A 26056-nucleotide genomic window follows, 5' to 3' on the forward strand; every position below is an offset into this window, starting at 1 on the left:
TCGAGTTCTTTTTTTAACCCTATTACAGTCTTGGCCTTCACAACATCCTCCAACATCATTTTAGAGTGCTTGGCCGTTTTATACCACTCGATATTCTCAATGCACAGCTCCCATTCACTTCAGTTGCCATTTTATGAGCAGGTGAGTGCATTTCTGCAAATGCGACCTATAAAATACAGCACACACAGTTAGCAGACACCAGTAAAAAAATGTGGTTTAAGGGACTTGACCAGCATCACCCTAGAACTCTGTGGCAGAGGCAGGGATAGAATTCGATTCTCCAGGAGGCTAATTCAACCATTTTAACGACAAGATCATCCTTTCTAATGAGGTCCAAAGAGGCCTGTAAACAAATGTGGGTCCCACAGCCAACAGCCCCATTCACAACACAGTCTTGATACTAAGTGCATGTGATGGACCTGGTCTGGGAATGTGAGGCCAGGGTCTTGTGGAAAAAATATTAGTGATCATGTAACAAAGACTGTATTCGCAAAAAGAAAAGGAGGACTTGTGGCACCTTAGAGACTAACCAATTTATTAGAGCATAAGCTTTCGTGAGCTACAGCTCTAATAAATTGGTTAGTCTCTAAGGTGCCACAAGTCCTCCTTTTCTTTTTGCGAATACAGACTAACACGGCTGTTACTCTGAAAGACTGTATTGTAATGCATATGCACAAGAGGGCCACATCATAAACTTGTTAGCTGCAGTAGCTACAAGATGGTAATAACTGAGAGAGATTGGAGGAAAAACCTGTTTTTCTTTCTTTAGTCAGTTTGTTTCCTTTTTCATTTGACAACACTTTGTGACTAGTCTGTCAGTGTTTCCCCTGTAGAGCCAGGCAATTCTATGTATGGGTGTCCCATTGCTAGAGGGTGATGGAAAGAGAGGACCTGAAGCTTCTTTTAAACAACTTTTATGAACTGACTGGGAGCTGCCCAAGGTAAGCGCCACCTGGCTGGAGCCTGCACCCTGAACCTCCTGCCCCAGGTCAGAATGCCCTCCCGCACCCCAAACCCCTGCTCAAGGTTGGAACCCCCTTCTGCACTCCTCCCTCTCAGAGCCTGTATCCCAGCCCTGAGCCCCCTCCCGGAGTCTGCACCCCCTCCTGCACCCCAGCCCCCTACCCCAGCCCAATGAAAGTTAGGCAGGGTGGGGGAGAGTGAGCGATGGAGGGAGGGGGATGGAGTCAGTGTGGGCATGGCCTCAGGGAAGCCGGGGCAGCAGAGGTTTTTGGTTTTGTGCAATTAGAGTGTAGAGTTTTTGTATGTATGATGTCACTTCCATTCCATTCAATCTCTTACCTGTAGAAGATGCAGATTGTGTAGCAGAGGTATCTCCTGTAAAAGAATGAACATCTTACAATGCAAACCTCAGATAATTATTTTTCAACAACCTAGTTTTCTACAACTACCCATCCAAATCAAACTGATTTTTTAAAGGAAATTGTATCTACTTAAAAATCTCTCTTCTATCTGGAAACTTATTCGCTGCTGCATCTGCAAAATGGCAATAACAGAGAGATTGGAGGAAAAACTGTTTTTCCTCTATTTAGTCAGTTTGTTGCCTTTTTCATTTGACAACACCTTGTGATTAGTCTGTGTTGGGGGGGGCAGGGGTTCTGGGGGGCAGTCAGGAAGGAGGGGGCAGTGGATGGGGTGGTGGGGGGCAGTCAGGGGCAGGGATTCCAGGGGAGGTCGGGAACAGGGGGCGGGGGGGAGGGTCCTGGGTGGGGATGTCAGGGAACAGGGGAGGTTGGATGGGGCAGGAGTCCCGGGGGGGGGCGTCAAGGGGCGAGAAGCAAGGGGGAGCAGAGGCACAGCCTGGCACAGCCTCCCCTAACCAGCCCTCCATACCATTTCTGAAACCCGATGTGGCCCTCAGGCCAAAAAGTTTGCCCACCCCTGGATTAGAGGAAAAAGCCCTATTTTTCTCTGTGTAGTCAGTTTCTTTACTTTGGGCAGTTGATAACACTTTGTGCCTAGCCTGTGGCAATGATTCCCCTGTAGAGTCAGACAATCAGTTCCACCCCCATTCTTTGTATGGGTGTCTGTAGCCAGACAGTCAGCCCCCCCCCCCCTCAGACCAGCATTGCTGGAAACACAGGAGGAAGCAGGAACAGGGCACTTAACATATATTCCAGCACAGCCTTTGAAGCTGTGAAAGCACAGGTGTGCTGCTACAATGTGCCTCTGGGAACAGATACAAGGATTAAGCTCACAGCAGGCAGAGGCCCTGTGACAGACATGGCTCTTAGCCCCAACTAAATAGCGTGATGCACACACACCAACATCCTAGTTGGGAAAATATTTACCCTGATAAAAGAAATGTCCAGTAGTCGACACTTATTGTTTCTCTCCTTTGCAAGTGTAAACTACTCTTGTGAAAGCTGGCGTCACCCCGACAGACCAGCCTCAATTTGGCATAAGAAAGGAGAAAGAGAATAAAGGAGTACAGAGGTATAAGTAGGGGACCTACAGCACCATGATTTTTGAGTGCTTTTCACTATCTATCTGCTGGTCAGATAAGTGACAGCCTCCCAAGGCTTCTGCAGCTAAGAGGGTCCCTACGCCTTGTCCCTTATTCGTCTTTCCGCGGAATTGAGTGACCGATCCTGGCTTGGCACCGCTGGAATCGAGAGATGCAAGGAGGGTAAGAAGCACCCACACCTGATCTCCTATCTTTAGTGTACACATATTTTGAAATAGAGCTCTATATTTTGTTTTCTTTCTTTGGGATTGTGGCTTCAGTTTTGTAACTTGTTTGTGTGTGTAACATCTCTACATTTAAATAAGTAGGCACTAGCAATTTTGTAACCACATGATTAGAATCTAGCTTAATAAATTTTGGTAACCATTTATGCATAAGCCTGACTTGTTTTCTCTGGTTTACTGTAAAGCAGCCAACACAATTAAAGAACCTCAGCCGTTTTGGCTCTAAAGCCTGGCCATTAGGTGAGAGTACTAAGAGCCTAGCGTTGAGTTGTGCCGCCTCCACGGGGCAAACTCTTGGGGCACCTGTCAGTCAATCCTGGCTGCCCGCTGCGAAGGAGCTCTGAGCTCTAGCAGTTAAAGTCACGGGTGTGGAGAGGCTCTTAGTGCTGCCATTGGGGCACCTGTCAGTCAGTATTGACTGCCCGCTGCGAAGGAGCTCTGAGCTCTAGCAGTTAAAGTCACGGGTGGTTAGGACCTTGGGGCATCCGTCAGCCTAGCCCGGGCTGCCCGCCGCGAAGGGACAGTGCGTCCTAGCGGTTAAAGTCACGGATGGTATAAACGGGCATAGCTGGCACCTCACCAAACATCCTTGGCCGTCGGCTAACAGTGTCCCACTGCTAGACGGGACGAAAATGGAGGACTTGAAAGCTTCCTTTAAACACCCATTATAAACTGACTAAATTTGAAATTGATGTCAGCTACTCCGTTGAGCTTCACAATTAAATCATCATCTTTATCAGTTATATTTTACAATTCTTTTCTGTAGCAAAGTATTTTTGATTATGATTTTAAGATATATACTTATCAATCAGCTCCATTCTTCCCGCTTACCTGTCATAGTTATGGGTGCCTGGGTAGTGGTGGGTCCCTGGGTAGTGGTACTTTCTGTAAAATAAGAAACAAATCTTTAAATGCAAGCCACACTATGGCATCCTAGTAAATATATATAGACATTAGACCTGACCTGACTAAATTTGAAATTGACGTCAGCTACTCCGTTGAGTCTTCACCATTAAATCATCATCGTTCTCAGTTATATTTTACAATTCTTTTCTGTAGCAAAATATTTTTGATTATGATTTTAAGATATATACTTATCAATCAGCTCCATTCCTCCCGCTTACCTGTCGTAGTTATGGGTGCCTGGGTAGTGGTGGGTCCCTGGGTAGTGGTACTTTCTGTAAAATAAGAAACAAATCTTTAAATGCAAACCACACTATGGCATCCTAGTAAATATATATAGACATTAGACCTGACCTGACTAAATTTGAAATTGACATCAGCTACTCCGTTGAGTCTTCACAATTAAATCATCATCATTCTCAGTTATATTTTACAATTCTTTTCTGTAGCAAAATATTTTTGATTATGATTTTAAGATATATACTTATCAATCAGCTCCATTCCTCCCGCTTACCTGTCGTAGTTATGGGTGCCTGAGTAGCGGTGGGTCCCTGGGTAGTGGTACTTTCTGTAAAATAAGAAACAAATCTTTAAATGCAAGCCACACTATGGCATCCTAGTAAATATATATAGACATTAGACCTGACCTGACTAAATTTGAAATTGACGTCAGCTACTCCGTTGAGTCTTCACCATTAAATCATCATCGTTCTCAGTTATATTTTACAATTCTTTTCTGTAGCAAAATATTTTTGATTATGATTTTAAGATATATACTTATCAATCAGCTCCATTCCTCCCGCTTACCTGTCGTAGTTATGGGTGCCTGGGTAGTGGTGGGTCCCTGGGTAGTGGTACTTTCTGTAAAATAAGAAACAAATCTTTAAATGCAAACCACACTATGGCATCCTAGTAAATATATATAGACATTAGACCTGACCTGACTAAATTTGAAATTGACATCAGCTACTCCGTTGAGTCTTCACAATTAAATCATCATCATTCTCAGTTATATTTTACAATTCTTTTCTGTAGCAAAATATTTTTGATTATGATTTTAAGATATATACTTATCAATCAGCTCCATTCCTCCCGCTTACCTGTCGTAGTTATGGGTGCCTGAGTAGCGGTGGGTCCCTGGGTAGTGGTACTTTCTGTAAAATAAGAAACAAATCTTTAAATGCAAGCCACACTATGGCATCCTAGTAAATATATATAGACATTAGACCTGACCTGACTAAATTTGAAATTGACGTCAGCTACTCCGTTGAGTCTTCACCATTAAATCATCATCGTTCTCAGTTATATTTTACAATTCTTTTCTGTAGCAAAATATTTTTGATTATGATTTTAAGATATATACTTATCAATCAGCTCCATTCCTCCCGCTTACCTGTCGTAGTTATGGGTGCCTGGGTAGTGGTGGGTCCCTGGGTAGTGGTACTTTCTGTAAAATAAGAAACAAATCTTTAAATGCAAACCACACTATGGCATCCTAGTAAATATATATAGACATTAGACCTGACCTGACTAAATTTGAAATTGACATCAGCTACTCCGTTGAGTCTTCACAATTAAATCATCATCATTCTCAGTTATATTTTACAATTCTTTTCTGTAGCAAAATATTTTTGATTATGATTTTAAGATATATACTTATCAATCAGCTCCATTCCTCCCGCTTACCTGTCGTAGTTATGGGTGCCTGGGTAGCGGTGGGTCCCTGGGTAGTGGTACTTTCTGTAAAATAAGAAACAAATCTTTAAATGCAAGCCACACTATGGCATCCTAGTAAATATATATAGACATTAGACCTGACCTGACTAAATTTGAAATTGACGTCAGCTACTCCGTTGAGTCTTCACAATTAAATCATCATCATTCTCAGTTATATTTTACAATTCTTTTCTGTAGCAAAATATTTTTGATTATGATTTTAAGATATATACTTATCAATCAGCTCCATTCCTCCCGCTTACCTGTCGTAGTTATGGGTGCCTGGGTAGTGGTGGGTCCCTGGGTAGTGGTACTTTCTGTAAAATAAGAAACAAATCTTTAAATGCAAACCACACTATGACATCCTAGTAAATATATATGGACATCAGACCTGACCCTAACTCAGAGAACTGACATGAAGGTTTTAACTTCCTTGCAAAAGGAAGATGTGCTGTTCTTGACCGTTTGTTATGGTAATGTCCCAAATATTAACATATACATTGAATGTTCTCATATTATACTCCTGGGGGCATTCTGCACTAAAAATCAAAAATTCTGCACCCAAAAATTAAAAATTCTGTGCACAATATTAAAAATTCTGCAAGTTTTGTTTGTCAACATAATGCTACACAATCACACCAGTTTCAATTATTTTGGTAATTAATTTCAAAATACCTGCCAGCAAGTATGTCTGTAACAATACAGACACACACATTAATTCCCCCAGGAGCAGAGAGTTAAAGAAACCATCTGACAACCCAGTTTCTGTTTCTCCGCTCCCTTCACTACCACTCCCGAGCCCAGCCATGACCACGCCTCACCCACCCCAGACATCTGCACCTTTCCTCCCCCAGAGCCCAGGGATCCAGAGGGAGAAACAGCCTGATGCTTGGTCCCAGGTTTGGACTGATTTTTCTGTGCACTGCCCTCTCCTTCCCTCAGGGCATGCTCAGAACTGCAGCTGCCAGGAACTCTCTAGTTCCCTTCCCCTCACCTCAGCATAGTCTTCTATGTGCGAGCTGGGCTCTGGCAGGTTCAGTAGCCCCTAGTGGCAGCTAGTAGCATTGAAGTCCATTTCTGTGGGGGAAAGGAAATTCTGTGCGCATGTTAATTTCTGCAAAATTCTGCATTGCGCAGTGGCACAGAATTCCCCCAGGAGTAACGTTAGGATAAGATATATTCATTGAAAACACTAAGGGGCATCAGAGGAAACAAACCCTAGGATTGTCAGTGCCATGTGTTCAGCAGCAGCTGCAGCAGGTTGGCAGACCCCAAAGAGCCGTAGCCTCCTTGCAGATCATGCTAGTGCCCCACGATGAGTTGCTCAGTAATAATGATTTTTCTTCAGCGTCATAGCTGTGCCTGATGCTTGAAACATCCGGTGTACTCATCCCCACTCCACTCCTATTCCTTCTGCTTACCTGACATGGCTGTGAAAGCTGCAGCAGAACCTCCTACCAAAGAGCTAACTACATGACATCTCTGGAGATCAGCTCTGATTTTTACATACATAATATTCCAGGTGAGTAGCCCATGGGAGTTAGAACTCCCTACAAAGTGAGAGATGGGATGTTCTTGTCTATTTGTTATGCTTATGTTTCAAGTGTAAACATTTAAAGTACCCGTGACCAGGTTTGTGGACAGCTTGTTTATCAAAACCACAAGGGAGATTCAGCCGGAACAAAGTCCTGCTCCTATAGCACCAAAGACGAAATTCACCAGGTACTGTGTTGACTTACCACAGTGATATTATCACTATTATTTAGACTAATAATTCTTTTCCACAGAACTATATTTGTGCCTGGTGTTTTTATGCCTTTGACATTTTTATTCCTTCTGCTTAGCTCTTGCAACTGCAGAAGGTGTGGGGGAGATACCTCCTATATATGATTTCTGTCGCCTTTTAACAGAAACCTCACAACCGCAGTCCAGTAAACATATACTGACGCAGGGACCCTACCAACAGACACATATGGAAATACATATCAGTACTTTTAAAGGAACCTCCACCAGCCTAAAAATCTTACTCATGGCTGACATACACGTTACCTGCTATCGTTACAAAATGGCTACAACTGAAAGACTAGTGCAGGGAAAATGTTTTCTCTGTTTAGTTTATTTACTCCATATATTTGACAGCACCATGTGTATAGTCAGTTTCACTATTTCCCCTGCATAATCGGTTTCTTCTTTTGTTTATATGGGTCGCACACTACTACAGAGTGAGGAAAACAAAGGAAACACAATTTTAACTCCACAGAATTTGGCCAGGTGGCACAGGGACTTATATAGGTTCTGAAATTACTGTAAAGTCATGTTTTTAATTGACTGGATTTCAAGTGAGTAATGTGCTCTTTGATATCACCAGCAAATGTCCTGGCTATTCACCATTATATCATCAGTAGTTGCACGTGTTATTTACAATTATTTTTCAACACCCAAGTTTTCTAGCGCCACATGTTTAAATAAAACTCTGGATTTTTAAAAAGAACTTCCATCTACTTAAAACCTGCTTCTATCCAAAAAAACTTGTTACATGCTTTATTTGCAAAATGGCTTTGACAGAGAGATTTGAGGGGAAAAAAATCTATTTTTCTCTATGTAGTCAGTTTCTTTACTTTGGGCAGTTGATAACACTTTGTGCCTAGCCTGTGGCAATGGTTCCCCTGTAGAGTCAGACAATCAGTTCCACCCCCATTCTTTGTATGGGTCTCCCACTCCCTAGGCGGTGACGAAAACGGAGGACCTGAAAGCTTCCTTTAAACACCTTTTATAAACTGACTAAATTTGAAATTGACGTCAGCTACTCCTTTGAGTCTTCACAATTAAATCATCATCATTCTCAGTTATATTTTACAATTTTTTTCTGTAGCAAAATATTATTGATTGTGATTTTAAGATTCATACTTATCAATCAGTTTGACTCCTCCCGCTTACCTGCCCTATTTATGGGTGTCTGGGTAGTGCTACTTTCTGTAAAATAAGAAACAAATCTTTAAATGCAAACCACACTATGACATCCTAGTAAATATATATGGACATCAGACCTGACCCTAACTCAGAGAACTGACATGAAGGTTTTAACTTCCTTGCAAAAGGAAGATGTGCTGTTCTTGACTGTTTGTTATGGTAATGTCCCAAATATTAACATATACACTGAATGTTATCAGGTTATACTCCTGGGGGCATTCTGCACTAAAAATTGAAAAATTCTGCACCCAAAAATTAAAAATTCTGTGCACAATATTTAAAAATTCTGCAAATTTTGTTTGACAAAATAACACTACATAAACCAACCTGCTGCAGCTGTAGGAGTTGCAGTTGATGAACAAATGAAAACAAATATCCACATCACTAGAATATTAGGATAAGATATATTTATTGAAACCACCAGGGGGCATCAGAGGAACAAACCCTGGGATTGTCACCGCCATGCGTTCAGCAGCAGCCTCCTTGGAGTTGCAGCTGATGAACTAAAGAAAACAAATATTCACACCACTATAACAGCGGACATCGGCTCTGATCATAACTCGGGCAAGTAGCACATGGGAGTTTTAACTTCCTAGAAATTGGGAGATGTGATGTTCTAGCCCAATTATTATGCTCAGGCTCCAAAAGGTAACAAGCATTGGTAGGACAAATTTATCTAAATCCTTAGGGGGTATCCGTGGGGTCACCACTTAGGACCTTCAGAACCAAGGGTGAAATTCACCAGCTACTCCACAATTTTATGAATACAACCAATAAATATATTATTTATTAATCATTACTATTTGTCTACATCATATTTGTGCTTGTAAGCCCCAGAGTGAGCAATCTCTACTGTGCCTCCTCAATTTCAAAACCCAACTTGACAATCTGATTAAAACATAATTTATATATAGCCCTCAGGTCTGATCCTTACTCAGGGAAAAATCACCTGTGGGAATTTTAACTTCTGAGCAATAGGACAAGTTCACCAGCTATTTGCTGGATCTTCACCTTTGGGGTTGTAAGTTAATTGGGGCTCGGATGGTCTTTTTGTTCCATCCGTACAGCGCCTAGCACTGTAGGATCATGGTCCATGATAGGGGCTCCAAAGTCTACCACAACACAAATAATTAGATAAATCAATGTTACCAACAGATTAAGTGTTATTTATTATCAATAATTATTTTTCTACAGCATCATATTTGTTCCTCCTTCCTTTAAGCCTCGTAGTATAGGCAGGGCAGGCAGCACCTCTTCTGATTAAAGTTGCTAAACACTTCTATTATAGGACCTTGTTTTCAACTGCTTGTAACTTTGCCAAACTTCAACTGTTTGGACTGAAATTTTCCATGCTGGGTAACTGCCTCAGGCTGAATTCTTGTGGACAGGAGCCAGGGACTGGGATCAGAAATGGGACTGGCTGGATAAAAAGACTGGGACAAAGAGCCAGAGGCCTGGGGAGGTGATTGGACAAGGACTCCAGGGAAGGATTCTGGGACCTGAAGCTTCCTTTAGATGTATTTTATAAATTAACTAAATTTCAAATTGACAGTATCTCTTTAATATTATCAGCTGGTCTGTTGGTTCTACACAATTAAATCATCTTTGGCATTATTTACACTTTTTCAATAGAAAAATATTTGTGACAGGTGATTTTAATACTTATCAATAGGGGTGGCAGAATTCAATTTTTTTAAAATAATTTTGATATATAATATAGATGTTTATTTTTAAGCTTTTTAACATTTTGGATCATTTAAGTTTTCACAGGTCGGGGAAGTAATGGGGCTGGTGTCAAGAAAGCTTTTAATGACAGCAGGTGGTAAGATTAAATAAGTAAAAGTTTTATAAACCATAAAAACACACTGTTATCATTATGTATCAAAATATATGAAGTAAATATTCTTATATTAAACTCTAAGAAGGTCTCAAGTAGCATTTTTTTTCTTTGCTTATCTGTACATTTCAACTAGTATAAAAGGAAATATTTTTTCTTGTTTGTCTATTTACGGTGAAATTGAGGTTTACCAACATTTAGCAATAAAAATGTAATCCTTCCAAGCCTACTAATCAGTTAATTCCATTCCTCCTGCTTTTCTGATCCTAACTCAGATAAATAGCGCATGAAAGTAAATTTCCTTGAAAATGGGAGATGTGATGTTCTTGTCCATTTGTTATGTTAATGTCCCAAATATTAACATGTAAATTAAATGTTATCACAAGTTGCAATAATATATATTTATTGAAACCACTAGGGGACATCAGTGGGAACAAATCCTGAGATTGTTGTCAGTGTTAACATCTGAAGTAAATGTAACTGTAGATTGAAATAACAGAGTTCTCTAAATTACCAGATATCGTGTGGGAAGAAAATATGGTACTATCAGCACCATTACCTTCCATTTCTTCTGCTTAACTCTTGGTGCTGGGGAAGGTGTGGGTAGAAAGAAGTTTTATAAAAGAGTAAAGAACTCCTAAAATGGAAACCTCACTACAACAATCTGGTAAAGATATATTGAGCAAGGGACAGACTCAGTCCAGATTGAAGCTAAGGACAAAACTTCTGTAAGAACAGGCTTTTCTTTTGAAATTACCATGGAATGAACTTGTCCCCATACTTGATTAACATTACAAATGCTAACATGTAAACTACAGATTAACACATATTTTAAAAAATCATATTCTAGTTCCCGTTTGAATTTGAGGAAGATTGACTTAGGTCTTATCCTGTTCCTGCTGAAGCCACCAGCAAAACTCTCCTTGACTTCAGTGGGATCAGGCCCATAGTACATTTTATTTAAAAAATGGTCCCGGTCTGAAAAGTGACTAATGAATAATAACACCTTTTCACTCAGCAGCTCCTGTGTCTCTGGACAGCAAACCATGAAACACCTAAATCAGTAGTTCCTGTTGGAAGTCTGCTGTATGTTCCTGTTGCAGGGGCAAAACTTGACTCTAGTTTTATCTGTGCAGCTCTGCCTTGTGTGAGCAAAACAACCCTTAAACAAACAAACAACCTTATTGTTTTTTCAGACCCAGATGTGAGTTTGCAGTGCTGAGTTGGGAATGGGAGTTTTCAGTTGTAAACTGACCACATTTGGTAAGGAGCCACTGAGTTACAATAAACATGGTACCCTATTATGCTATTTGTACAGTCAGGTTTTGGAGTAGAATTTCACTAGAGAATTTCAGCCCTTTTAGGTATCCTTAACTGTTGAATTTGATGAAAATGTGGTATTGTTTGGGTCTAGAAAAAAGGAAAATAAATCTTAATAGGCATGCTGGTAAATATATTATACTGACATAGGCCCAGATTCTGATCTCAGTTCAACAGATTCTGGGGAAAATTGTTCCCCATTCGTCACGGTAGTACCCACACTCACTTTCACCCCAATGTTCTAATTTCAAAGCCATGCACGTAGGTTGCCAGTGAAAGTGAGCTAGTGTGGGGTCCCATCTGGGATACAGGAGACCACTAGGCCTGCTCCAAAGAAGCCCTGGCCTGGGATCCTTTCAGAAGCTGAGTACATCCTAGCAGCAATTGCAGGCTAGAAATGAAGCCAGTTTGCAGCTTCTGGGGACAAGCGATCCACAGGAGAGGAGTCTGGACCATGGGTAAGACTCAACTGAGAGGGGAGGAGAGGGACCTGCCCCTTTTCCCTCCCGCACTCTCTGCCTGGAAATTAGGAAGAGACATGGTGGGGGAGCTGCTGGGACTGTTTTGGAATTCCAACTGGAGAGAAAGCAGGCGGTGACCACACCCCAAACTGAAGAGGGAGGTAGGAAGTGGTCCTGGGAAGGCTGGTCAGTGCACCAGGAAGAGGTGACTGAGACATTCCTGGTCTCTCCCCTTTGGGCCCTGGGTCCCCCTACTTACCCCTCTTTTCCCTCTCCCCTGTCTGTCTGGGAGAGCTCTGGGGCACCAGGGAATTGATGAGCCATGGTTGGCCCATTGGTCCTGTTGGCTTCTGATTGAAACCTGCTACAGGAGGCTTAATATAGGTTTTGTCAACAAGATAGCCCACACTAGTGAGTTTCAGTCCCTTATTTTAATGAGCAGCCATCTGATTTCAAAAGCAACAGAATTAGATTAGATTTGAGGTTTGTTGGCTTAATTCCCAAAGAACAGGTGCTTTGCATTCTCTACAGGATTCACTTCCATATGTATTAACCTTAACCTGAAGGAAGGCCATACCCCTGTGTTATCAGCACCAGCTACTGCAGACAAAGATTTCCATTAAACCTCGTCTAGACTCCACAAGGGTGGAGGAGGTTTTACATATTTAAAGGTAAATTTAAGGCTCAAGCACAATGCCAAATGGACACCCATGGAGACTGAAATTATGCATTTAGCCACAGAACTGGTTCAGAACAGACAACAGCTTCCCACTGCCTTCCCTGCATGCTTGCCAATCAGCTCCTCCTCATCCCTCCTAGTGCCTCCTGTCCGCTGTGACTCAGCTGTTCAGCGGCATGCAGGAGGTGCTTGGGCGGAGGAGGAGTGAGGGCAGGGCGTGCTCAGGGGAGGGGTTGGAATGGGGCAGGGGGCGGAATGGGGGTGGGAAGAGGCAGGGCTGGGGTGGGGACTTGGGGGGAGTGGGGGCAGGGCCTGGGGCAGAGCAGGGATTGAGCACCCCCTGGCAACTCATAAAGATGGCGCCTATGCATGAGGTATTGCTGCCCTGAAACAACTCAAAAGGATTTTCATTTAAAAATTAAAGATTTGGGAACAAGCACAGCAGTTCCCATGTCTCCATGCTTATAATATATATTTATAGGTCATTGGACTGTTCGCTATTCATGTTCGTACAGTGCCTAATACATTGTGAGTGCAACTGGAAATTATAATAATACCACCTAGCTCTTATGCAGCATTTTTCATCAGCAGATCTCAAAGCAATTTGTGATGGCATTGGAAGAAATGAATGTGTCACAATGACTGGTTTATCTAATGCATTGTGTGTGTATCACCATAGTCACTGAGATTGTGTCCTCCTCTCACATTACTCTAAATCAGTGAAGACCTTCAGACAGCTGCCATCCAAGCACCTGCTCTTTCCCACCCCTCCTTTTTCTCCTACATTAAAAGAAAAATCAGGAAGGAAGGAGTTAAGGCTGATCCTCTGTCTCATGTTTATATCAGTGGCAATGCTCCAGTCAAATAAAGTAAGTTAAAGATTGACTCTCAGCTTTTACTTTGCAGATTCCTGGCTTTTGTTGATTTGATACTTAATTAGATGTAACCCTGGATATCAGATACATATCCCTGGCCCCTTATCATTTATTGTGTACCCAATCCCAAGCCTTCAAACTCAACGGAAAACTCCCATTGACTTCAATGGGGCAGGATCAAATCCTGGGTGAATCAGATGGTGTGGAGCTGTTTTTTGTGAAGATTATTCTTTCAGGGATTAAGTGTTTTGCTGAAATAAGGGACACCTACAGCACTCCGTTCTCCTGGAGCTGAAGTTGAATAGTTACTTATTTACTAATGAAAATAGCCCTGCTTCTTATCTTTTCTAATGAAGGGTTAATCTCTGTGCTCCAGTACATAGGTCATACAAACAGATTGATGCACTAAATTAATTTAATCACAAACAACAATGTTTTTGTCTGGGTCTGTGAATGGGTAAAACTTGGTTTCAGTTAAATTTTTCCACCCCTTAATTAATCAGAAACTAGAAGCGCTAAAATGTAACCATTCTTCTGCTGAATATTGCGTTATTTTAGGAACCATCTTAGTAAATGCACCACTAGGAAAATGTTATCCATTCCCTGTGTAGATGAATTGGGTTGTTATTTAATAGTCCCAGAATAGAAGATAGCGTTTCTTACCTGACTTGGCACAGGAAGCAAAGCTAAGCAGAAGGGCGAGAGATACGTAGCCTTTCATTTTTGAGGCTGCTCTCAGGTAATCCTACGAGGAAGTGGTTTCTCTCCTTATGTCTGCTCATTTAAAATTGTTCTAACGGGTACAGAGTTCAACCTCTAACTGACGTCGGAATTGCAAATGGCAGCAAATGGATGATGTTAATTTATTTTAGCTTCCTCTTTAGACTTTGAGACAGACTGATGCTAGCTTGCTTAATACCAACAATTAACTTGCTGTAAACTGACGGCACTTTAAGCCTCAGCTCATAATTGCATTAGTCATATAAGCAAATGATTCTTTCCATATGCTCAGTGGGATACAAATTCTAGGCCAAGACATACAGAAAAGTAAAAGGTAACAGAAAACAGCTGGCGTTTGGAAGCCACAGAAATGGGAGTTGGATTGAGCCTGAACAAAGCAGATTTGTGAAATAAACACTCTTTATCCTCAACTCCTGGCAAGATGAGTGTTAGCATAACCAACTGTCGACATAATCGACTGTGGGGTCAATTATAAATTTCTTTGCTGCTGTTTAAGGTTTGAAGTTGCTCTGCTAGGCCTGTAGGACTGGGTTCAATCTGTCTAGAAGGCCTTTCCTAAGAATGCATAAAGCTTAGCCTCGAGGCCTGAGTCAGAGTCGTAGCTCTATTACTTGCTCTGGGAAATTAAAATGTAACGTCCCTGGTCTCCTTTGCAGGCACCTCTTCCCTATGCGTAAGCCCTCAGATTTCTTTGGGAACATGGAACCACAAGGGTCTGGGGGAAGAGGGGACAAGCCGTCACCAGATACGTGAAAACCCTCTATATATTTACATAAACGAAACAGAGCCACCCAAATTAGAGCATCAGGAGTGTGGGCACCCCACAGTTCTAATAATAATTGTCTGATATCTGGAGGTCCAGAACTCATAGTCCCACCCCAACCGCCTGAAACCCCCATCCTGAGTCCAGTTAGTGATAGGCAAGGGGCACCAAGGGGCAACTCAACGCCACCTCTGTTCCATTCCAGAGAACCACTCTATCAGGTCCTGGTCCAGTGCTGTAATATCAGCCCTGCTTTCACCAGCCTGGTGGGCTGGGGCACTGTGAAGTCAGCTCAGCATTGTTGCTGTCTGTCAGGTTGCTGCACCTACATCTTTGTGTCATTGTTGTTACTGCTCCAGTCGGGCCTTGCTGCAAAGTCAGCTCTGCACCACAGCCATTTGTCTGGCTGGGTCTCACTGCAAAGTCAGCTCAGAGCAAACTAGGACTCTGGCTCCTGACCTTTAGGACACAGCCCTCCTCCCTGATAAGCCTGAGTTTTGTTACCAAACCTTAGTTCACTTCCCATGAAGTCAAGGTGGCTCACTCTTTCCAGGTCCTCACCTGCATGTTATGCCCTTCCAAGAGCACAGGAATAAGAATAATCTATTCTCACTCCTACAATCAAAGCATAATGGCATTCCAGCCAAACTCAGGAGATGGAATTATGGGTAAGCAATATTATAATTCATTTAAATGAAGCTGACCAGAGCTGGGCTTTCCTCGTCTCCCTTAGGCTGGTGAGCAGAGTTCCATCCAACTAAATCTTCTGGCCTGGCAGGTGTATAGAGCTGAAGACTAGCTCTCTGCCGAGAGGGGCAAAATACACTAAACCCATCTACTGCCATGAGAAGAACGTAGAAATTGCCATCCAGCTCTTTCTTCCCCAAACACGTACATACGTATGTACATACGTGTGTGTGTGTGTGAGAGAGAGAGAGAGAGAGCTGGCTGTTTATGGTAGTGGGGAGTCTGGGGAAGGGAGTGCTGGAAGGCTGTCATCACAACTGGGACAGAGTTATGGTTGTGGTCTGATATATAGTGGTTGTTCTAGCAGTGAGATGTGCCTCTCTGATAGGAGCAGTAACAGGCGTGTCCTGTTAGATGCCTTACCTTTTCATTTCTATGGTTTTGTGTTAGGTATGTGATGTGCACAGTAGCAACAACCTTAACACACACACAAGATAATGCTCACAGCATGGCCGTCTTGATATTCCAAGAGGGTGATGTTGGGAAGGAGCAGACAAACACAGCTTGATTCACTGTTTAGCTTGGGATTGTACCTATGTTTTAATTTCCACCAAACTATGAAACATCTGTATTCAAGAATCAAGCATGATCATGGGAAGGGAAGGAGTGTTTCAAAATTATGAATGTTAGATGGTTTCCCCCTCACACAGACTTCTGGTTTCTAGCCAGATCCAAAAATGGAAAAACACAAGTCTTTGCAGTATTTATGGCTGGGTGGAGAATCCATTCCCCTCTCCAGGTAAATTAGTGGAGATGGAATCTACCAGCCAAATCTATACTGATAGATTTTCTTAAACCTTTTAAAAAACCTCTCTTTTAGCGAGCACAATTCATATGCCTGAGTGCTTGTATAGAGAACCAATTTCTTTCTTGTGTCTGTGATACTGAGCCCTATGGAGGCTCCAAACTTCCAAGTCTGGCTCCAGCTGGAATCCCAAGGAGACCTTCCCTCTTCTATAGAGTGATTGGAGCTGGACCATCTCTCATGTGCTTTTGGGGAATGGTGTCAAGGAGGATCTGAGCAAGCAGAGAGCCTCAATCTGCAGAGCCCAGAGCAAGTCTCTGTGGCTTACTGATAATCAGCCATGGAGATCAGCTCCAAAACAGAGCTGTTATCAGAGTGAAAACCTCTCACCTACCCCCTCCTCCAGACAATAGGAGGGATGTCTGATAGAAAGGCCACCCCAACCATCCCAGGAAGCATCCTCCTGCAGGGGATCACTTTGTACCTTCATCCTAATCACTCTTTCTCCCCCCACACATTTCCACTGGTGTGACTGAAGCAGTGGATTCCACAAGGGAAGGTGTGTGTGTGGGGAGGGGGGAAAAGCTGGCTCTTTGGAGGCCCAGTTTAGAGGGTGACGTTCAATTGCACATTTCCCCCACCTCCCTACACACACCTCCTCAGCAGCTGTGTCCCCCAGCCACAGCCCAGTGCTGCTTAACATCTCCGAAAGTCAGGCCATTTTCCTTTTAAATATATGACTTCTAACCGCTCAGAGTCCATTTGATCCTGGAAATGGATATGAAAAACCTTTACTAACCAGGCTCTGGAGGGCATTCAAAAGAGGGGTTAATCTTAAATAATTGTTTTGTCACTGTTTCCCTACCTCAGTGTGAGATCCTCCTGGCACTTCCTGGTTCACTAAAAAGAGCTCAGAATTCATTACCAAAAATGCAATGGTATTTGACACAATGCTACCTGTGAAACAGGAAATACAGCACCAAATATATTGGCAAATATAGTGCCAATCTATTATCTTTCCGGGTACAGAAGTTAAGCTGACTGGTCTGTTAGTAATTCCCCGGGTTTTTCTTATTTCACTTTTTATAATCAAGCAAATAATTAAGCAATCAACTTGCAAACATCTAGAAGATAAGGTGATAAGCAACAGTCAGCATGGATTTGTCAGGAACAAATCATGTCAAATCAACCTCATAGCTTTCTTTGATAGGGTAACAAGCCTTGTGGATGGGGGGAAGCGGTAGATGTGGTATATCTTGATTTCAGTAAAGCTTTTGATATTGTCTCGCATGACATCATAAACAAACTAGGGTAATACAATCTAGATGGAACTATTATAAGGTGGGTGCATAACTGGTTGGAAAACCATTCCCAGAGAGTGGTTATCAGTGGTTCGCAGTCATGATGGAGGGGCATAATGAGTGGGGTCCTGCAGGGATCAGTTCTGGGTCCGGTTCTGTTCAATAACTTCATCAATGATTTAGATAATGGCATAGAGAGTACACTTATAAAGTTTGTGGATGATACCAAGCTAGGAGGAGGTTGAAAGTTCTTTGGAGGATAGAATTATAATTCAAAATGATCTGGACAAACTAGAGAAATGGTCTGAAGTAAATAGGATGAAAGTCAATAAGGACAAATGCAAAGTACTCCACTTAGGAAGGAACAACCAGTTGCACACATGCAAAATGGGAAATGATGGCCTAGGAAGGAGTACTGTGGAAAGGGATCTGGGGGCCATAGTGGATCACAAGCTAAATATGAGTCAACAGTGTAAGTTGCAAAAAAAAAAAAGGGCAGCAAACATCATTCTGGGATGTATGAGCAGGAGTGTTGTAAACAAGACATGAGAAGTAATTCTTCCACTCTACTCCGCACTGATTAGGCCTCACTGGAGTATTGTATCCAGTTCTGGGCGCTACGTTTCAGGCAAGATGTGGACAAAAGAAATTCCAGAGAAGAGCAACAAAAATGATTAAAGGTCTAGAAAACATGATCTATGAGGGAAGATTGAAAAAAATTGGGTTTGTTTATTCTGGAAAAGAGAAGCCTGAGCAGGGACATGATAACAGTTTTCAAGAACATAAAAGGTTGTTACAAGGAGGAGGGAGAAAAATTGTTGTTCTTAACCACCGAGGATAGGACAAGCAATGGGCTTAAATTGCAGCAAGTTGGACATTAGGTTTAGGTAGGACATTAGGAAAAACTTCTAAATTGACAGGGTGGTTAAGCACTGGAATAAATTGCCTAGGGAGGTGATGGAATCTCCATCATTGGAGATTTTTAAGACCAGGTTAGACAAACACCTGTCAGGGATGGCCTAGATAACACTGAGTCCTGCCATGAGTGCAGGGGACTGGACTAGAAGAACTCTCGAGGTCCCTTCCAGTCCTATGATTCTAAGAGGATTGCAAAGAGGGAAGATTATGAAAGAATTGTGTGTAGATCCTTAGTGGTATAAATTGGCGGAGCTTTGCTGGCTATGCAAATGTATGTCAATTGAGTATCTGGCCCTGACTATTTTTATAAGGTAAATTAAAACTTATTTCTGTGAGGAATGCACTTCAAGGCCTGGATAGTGGGGGGCATTTAGCACATTATTTTAAACTTAACTCAATTTTTATTTTTGCCTTGTCATTTTCTGTTAACGCAGTTACATCTTGAAGAAGCCCATTTGTATCTGAAACACGTGTCATGGAGCACTCACTCGCGGACTGGCACCTCCTCCTGGTCATTCTGGGGATTAGCTTGAGGCTGACACCCCCGTCTGCATTCTGCACCCCACCACTCCTTCTCCGCAGTCCACCTGCAGCCCCCCTTCACAGTGTCAGAAACCGTAGTGTCCTCTTCATGGCTCAGCCCTCCGGCCATGTCACTGTTCATGTTCCCCCCTTCCAGGGGAATTTAGCTTCTAGTCCAGCCACTTCCCCAGTGGTGAGTGGGGGGACCCAGGGCTGCCCACTATTCCATGTCCCAGCACAGGGACCTGGTGGATTTCAGCCTCCTTCTGCACCCCTTTGTCTCTACTACCGGTACATTTCCCTAAGGCCACTTTCCAAGGCCACAGCACCCTCCTCAGTCTCAGCAGCCCATCCAGAGCTCTCTCTCTTCTTCCCAGGTTCCTGCCTGCACTGCTCTGTCCAAGGTGCTACAGGTCTGCAGCCTACTCCAGGCACAGTGTTCCCTCCTCAAGCTCCAGGCAGCTACTGACATTGGGGGCCCCCACATCCCCCCCACCATGGGGCCCCATCTCCCCACTCCTCCCCTTCCCCCCAAGGCCCTGCCTCCTGGCCTGGCTGGAAGTCAGGCTGTGGTATGACCTGCCCAGGGAGCCTGGGCTGCTGTGGGGAGTCCGGGATCCTCCACATGTCCTGGATGGCAGGCCCTGGGAGGCAGAGGCATGGGTCAGGGGCTGGTCTCAGGTACCCCAGCTCCTTGCCCAGGGCACGTGGAGGGTCTGGGGCTCCCCACAGCTGCCCTGGCTCCCTGGGAGGCTGTTATTACAGTCTAGGGTGACCATACATCCTGTTTTGTCCAGGACAGTCCCCTTTTTAAGCTCTGGCCCAGACATCCCAAATTTTTTGGCAAAATTGGGCCTTTGTCCAGCATCAACTGGCAAGAGCAAGTGGGACAAATTCCCAGTTTGGCCAAAAAGAAACTTGGAGAGGGGACAGCTCTGTGGGAGGTGGTAGGAAAATGAGTTCAGGAGGGTCCTAAAAGGAAGGTCTGTTTACAAATACAGGGAACAAAGGAGCAGTATGTATATATATTTTAAGAAGAGGGCAAATTTTGGCTGTCTAAAAGGCCCATTCAAATAGGGAATGAAGGAATCTGAGTGTGGGTGAGAGGGGAGCAGAGCCAAGCCCAGATAGCTGAAAGATAATGTACTGGGCTGGCTGGAAAAGTCTTTTAAAAAAAACAGCTATGGGGGGAAACCAGCTATTTACTAAAAACAAAGGAACCGTGTACAGTTGCTGTACGTTATTTTACCCCCTTTATTGTTTTACATGAGTTAGAACTGCCTATCTTATGGCAACTGGTTTAATACAGAAAAACACAATGATTTAAAATACTTCAGTTATTCCTGTTTAACTTAGATACGATATGTACATTTCCCTTTTTTAGGTGGTTTGAGAAGCTGATGTAGTCAGAGCATCTGAGCACGGGCAGTGGAAACGAGTTCTCTTCCTCGTGAGGTGATCTTTGCTTCTTGCATACCTTTGCATTGTCTGAGTTTCCACATCATAAACGATTTGTACGTACTTACCTCCCAGCAGGGAGTGAGGATTAATTATTTAGCTTTTATAAAGCAGCTCGACGTTTAAAAACACTAAATATAAGCTTCATATTTATTGGGAAACTACTAGATGGTCAGCTGCTCAGAATGGGAGCCGTGTCTCTTTACATGTCAAAGAATCCAACAATAATATAACATAGGCAGCATAGAAATACATATGAATGAAAATAAGTGGTTCAATGGACTAAAAATGTGGCTATCTTAAAGTTGTGATCTTGTCAATAAATTGTTTGGTTTTGAATTAATAACCCCGCTGCTACCTGTGATGGTAGTTTTGGAACCTGTAGTTTCCGGTGAGTGACTGTGGCCAGCCGCAGCTGTCTGTACACATAATACAGCATTATGCCAGAGAACTCTGCCTAAGTGCCAAATATTGTAATAGCTAAGACATGAGGTTTGTTATTAAAACAGTGTTGTCTCTTGGTAAGTGTTGGAGACTGGCAGTCAGAACTGTTGGGTTCTCTAACTAGCCGTGATAGTTGAGTCACTTTCTGCTTGAGTGTAGGCAATTCCCTTAACCTCTGTGTGTGTTTCACTATACCCATGTGTAAACTGGGTGGAAGGAGAGGGTTTGGGGGGGGCAGTTCCGCACGGGAGGGAGGGGGGAACATACTCACCCACACACAGCTCCGGCGTCTGGCCTAGCCAGGGGATGGGGCCTCAGAAGGAAGAGGAGGAGCTGGGCGACATCGCCCCAGCGGGAAGGAGAGGAGGAGAGGGGCCGGTGTTACGGCTATCCTATGCGGCCCCTCAATTGGCTGGGGCCCTGCCCCTGGTTAGGGCTCATTGGCAAGTTTTAGCAAAGAATCTTGGGTATTCACTTGCATGTCCTTATTCAGAATGCTCTTTTAGGTCACATTGATTCCATGGCAGCATGGGTGTCCATTTTCAGGGAACAAATGTAAAGGTCCAAGTGTTGCATCTGGATTCAGGTAGTGATTTCTTGTAGGCTTTGCAAGTTACAATCGTAGCTGGATTTTATTGCTTTTGGCATCCAAACCTCTATTGCACCTGAACAGTCAATGAAGATTTTTCATAGCTCATCTGTAGTCCAGGATTTCAGTTCTCCTCTTGTAGGCCATACAACAATTATAGCTGTGATCATAAGATAAAGGGGTAAGGAATTGATAGCTGGAATGCAAGAGACCTGTAGGCCTAGACTTGCAAGAATAGTTTAAGCAGTTAGCATAAGTATAAGGCCTTATAGCCTAAGTAGGACTAGTTGATCAATAAAATAGCTTTAGTAAACTAACAGTGACCTTAAGTCACAAGATGGCACAAGATTTTGTTTATTGTTTTGTAATAATCATGCATGTTGTAAACTGCTCGTTGGTAACTGCATGCAGGCCGTTTGTACCATCATCGTGTTTTTGGAGGGCTACATTAGCAGATGCTCAACCACAGGTAACCATAGTAATCCAACTGATGTATATGTTACTGAGCCTTGCCTAATTAGTATCCTAATATACAGCACCACCGTGGCTCACCGCCCTCACTTGAAGAAATAGAAAAGGCAATCGGTATGATGAGCTCAGGAAAGTCCTGGGGCAGAGATGGAATACTGGCAGAAATATATAAATCTACAGGTCCAAATATATAAATCTGTGGTAACAACACTCCAGAAGATCCTTACTGACATCTGGGACAATGACGAAATGCCACAAGACTTCAAAGATGCCACAATTATTCCTTTATTTAAAAATAAAGGCAGCAAAATGGTCTGTGATAATACTGTGGGATATCTCTCCTGTTTGTTGCCAGAAAAATCTTTGCTCATGTCCTCCTGAACCGACTAATTTCATCTGTCTCAGAAGCCAGTCTAACTGAGACTCAGTATGGATTCAGACCTGGTCGTAGCACCATAGACATGATTTTCAGTATCAGGCAAATACAAGAAAAATGTATTGAACAAAACATGGATCTGTTCAGTGTCTTCATTGATCTGACAAAAGCATTTGATATAGTCAATAGAGAAGGATTATGGATGATCCTCAGCAAACTTAGTTGCCCACCAAAACTGGTAAAGATCATTCGTTTATTTCATGTGGGGATGCAAGGTCAGGTACTTTTTAATAGAAATCTCACTGACTCCTTTCCCATTTCAAACGGAGTCAAACAAAGCTGTGTCCTTGCCCCTGTACTGTTCAACCTCTTCTTCACTCAAGTTCTCAACCATGCTACAAACAGGCTCCACAGAAGCATATACATCAGACACAGACACGATGGCTCAGTCTTCAATCTTAAAAGGCTTAGAGCGAAAAACAAAGTAACAGAACTACTAACAAGAGAAGCGCTCTTTGCGGATGATTGTGCCCTCCTAGCACACACAGAGGGAGCTCTCCAGTGCATCGTAGATTGCTTCACTGAAGCATCAAAATGGTTTGGCCTCACCATCACCCTGGAGAAAACTGAGGGGTTGCATCAACCATCGTCACCGCTCCATGCCCTATCCCCAAGCATCTCCACGAGTGGAATCCCGCTAAAGGAAGTTGACAGTTTTACCTGTCTCGACAGCAACATCTCCCATGATGGATCTCTTGACCAAGAGATCACGAACAGGGCACAGAAAGCTTCTCTGTCATTAGGAAAGCTGTGTAACAAAGTCCTGAAATCCCACAACATACCCCTCTCAACAAAAATAAAACGTTATCATGCTTTTGTGCTCACATCTTTCCTCTCTGGCTGTGAGACCTGGACACCATACAAATGGCATATCAAACAGCTAGAGGCCTCCCATAGGCGGTCTCTGTGCGCCATTATGGGGATCTGCTGGCAGGACAAAATTAGCAATCTGGAGGTTCTCCAAAAGTCAAATGCCATAAGCATCGAGGCCATGCTGATAAAAGCCCAACTACGCTGGATTGGACACATTATTAGGATGCCTGAACATCGACTCCCCAGAAACATTTTCTATGGAGAATTGGCACAAAGACATGAGAATCAAGACCGCCCCAGAAAGCACTACAAGGACAGCATCAAGAACAGCACACACTTTGGTGCAATAAAACCGGATGATCTTGAGAAGGTTGCGTTAAGTAGATCAGCATGGCACCACACAGCACTCAGAGCTTTCCAAGCCTTTGAAGAGGACAGAAGTAATCGACTGTTAGCTGCAAGGGAAAAGCATCATACTACTGCTATAGCTACCAAGACACTCACAGATGACTTTGTCTGCCTGATCTCCTCACAAGCATGTGCGTCTCGCTTTGGACTTCAGAGTCCCTCCAGAATCCACAAAAAGAGAGAGCATGAAAACGTCATCATCGAACCGACGGACTACACATATATACATTTCCTACAGACTAACCTATACGATACGGGAACCCCAATATTATTAGAGTGAGGAAGTTAAGATATAGTAAAGGAGGGAAGAGCTATGCATACATATGCATGAAGGACAGTGAGGCTTATACAACATGTGGTCTCAGGTACAGCCATTGGAGGTCTTCATCAGCATGCTGGAGTTGTACTAGGATCTGTCTCAACCCTTTAGAGCTCCCCGCAAGGACACAGTGAGTATATACCTGTGACGGTCATGCTGACAGTGTTATATTACATCACCTCACTTGTTTGGACTGTTTTACTTATTGGACTAATCATTGTAATCATAAAACTTTTATAGTTACGGAGGGTCTTCCGTGAGTGTGAGTGCTGTTGTCCTTGCCAGGCCCTATGGGGCTGCCAAACCAGTAATTCTGATAATACTGGGCCCGATCTTGGAACAAGAACCTACCAGTTACAGAGTGCTAATTGGGCAAACTAAATCAATACTATAATCACTAAACAATCAATACGTCAGACAACAGGTGTCCCTGGGTAAGCCCTGAGAGGCACATGGCAACTCCTCCTAGACTGGAGTCAAGATATCTCACTTCTGGAAGATTTAGAGTTAAAAATAATATTCAGTCTGTGGTGAAGATTTAAATGCCTGTTTGCTGCAGTAGCATGGTACTTCCTCTTTGGTTTCTTCTTGGTTTTGTTGTGCTGTTCCTCATGTGGTATTTCTTCATTTTTCTTGCTCAACTTATATAATTAGAGGAAGAGTTGGAGCGCACTCTTGGCCAGAGGAGGGGGAGGGAGAAGGCGGCGATTGGGTGATCACTGTTTTGAGTAACAATTGGTAAGGAAGGAGAGTTGTTTTGTTTGCTTGTTACATAGGAGTCTTGTTGTTGCTGAGGGAGTGAGCGTTAGAGACACCAGCCACAGGAATAGAACCAAAATAAGGAAAAGGCTCCTGAATAAGAAATAAGTGGTTGTACAGGACCCTGTAACCCATACTTAGCGGTGGCAGAGGAAGCTGATTTTCTTCTGTAAGGAACAACATAATACAGAGCATAACTGTGGTGGTGTCTGTAACAGTTGAAAGGTCCCAGAGCGCCTCTGGACCGTTCCCCTTAATGGTGGTCAGGTATGAGTATGCGGATTTACCCGATCCCACAGCGACCTTGGTGGAAAGCTTGGGGCAATAACAAAAGAGGGAACTACCCTGACCCTCTATTGATGTAATACTTTTTTGGGACCATAAGGGATAAGAAAGGAATACACGCAGACCGGTCAATAAGGCGAATGAGAAAAGCTAGGTATGGGGAGGTGGGGATTGACTCCGCTACACAAGCTTATAAGTGGTTTTGTTGTTGAAGCAATTGTAATATATTTTGGGGGGAAATGAGTATCAGGGTACACAGTGTTCAGTGGTGGCTACAATCCCTTTGGCCTTGCAATTGTAGTTATATGTGTTCAAATACATTGAGGCAGCTGTGGTCATGAACAGGGACAAGACGTTTTTGAGCAACTCAACAGGCTTTCTAGGTCATCTGTTTGAAGCAAAGGCGATTAAAGAAAAGAGCAAGGAGATAAAAGGCGCAGCTGTAGAATATCAGTTTGTGGCAATGTGTTAGGGCAAAGATTAAGGAGAAAGGTAAAGCAACTTGGCCAGGTGCAACAGGAATTAAAGAAGGAGAGGAGGTTCTCTCAGGGTTAAACAAGCAACTAGGGTCATTGAGACAGACACACCTCACTCTTACCCATAAGCAGCAAGAGTTGGAGGATATGTTTGAAGGAAGTAAGTGTGAGATGGGGGAAATCTGGGAAGGTGCATGTGTGAGGCATCTGAAGGTGATTGAGAGCTTGAGGTCTTTTGCAGAGCGTAGGGTAGAAACGGGGCAGCTGCTAGAGCACATTAATGGGTTGCAAAGTTCTTGTCATGAGCTGGAGACAGCCATGGATAGGGTGAATCAACAAGTGGTGACAGTCACAGCAGGAGCCTCTTCTGGGAGCTCACAGGCTGTAG

The 26056-nt window shown here is 43.2% G+C and overlaps 1 protein-coding gene across 10 annotated transcripts in view; it reads right to left on the reverse strand.

Moving 5' to 3' along the window:
• Positions 1 to 14258, reverse strand: part of MUC13 (mucin 13, cell surface associated) — a 34250-nt gene extending 19992 nt beyond the window's left edge. The window contains exons 1-10 of one of the 10 annotated variants that reach the window (XM_073304695.2): positions 14137 to 14258; positions 5595 to 5648; positions 5302 to 5355; positions 5009 to 5062; positions 4716 to 4769; positions 4423 to 4476; positions 4130 to 4183; positions 3837 to 3890; positions 3544 to 3597; positions 1303 to 1338 (exon numbers count right to left, since the gene is read on the reverse strand). In XM_073304695.2, coding sequence (XP_073160796.2) covers positions 1303 to 1338; positions 3544 to 3597; positions 3837 to 3890; positions 4130 to 4183; positions 4423 to 4476; positions 4716 to 4769; positions 5009 to 5062; positions 5302 to 5355; positions 5595 to 5648; positions 14137 to 14194 — 526 coding nt within the window. In that variant the 5' untranslated portion in view covers positions 14195 to 14258. The remainder of the gene's footprint in view (positions 1 to 1302; positions 1339 to 3543; positions 3598 to 3836; positions 3891 to 4129; positions 4184 to 4422; positions 4477 to 4715; positions 4770 to 5008; positions 5063 to 5301; positions 5356 to 5594; positions 5649 to 14136) is intronic. The other 9 variants (XM_073304696.2, XM_073304697.2, XM_073304698.2 and 6 more) reach the window with 9 other exon arrangements.
• Between the last annotated feature and the right edge of the window lie 11798 nt (positions 14259 to 26056).

This window comes from Lepidochelys kempii, chromosome 11 (genome assembly GCF_965140285.1).
Source record: "Lepidochelys kempii isolate rLepKem1 chromosome 11, rLepKem1.hap1, whole genome shotgun sequence".
In the NCBI taxonomy this organism is placed as follows: Eukaryota; Metazoa; Chordata; order Testudines; family Cheloniidae; genus Lepidochelys; species Lepidochelys kempii.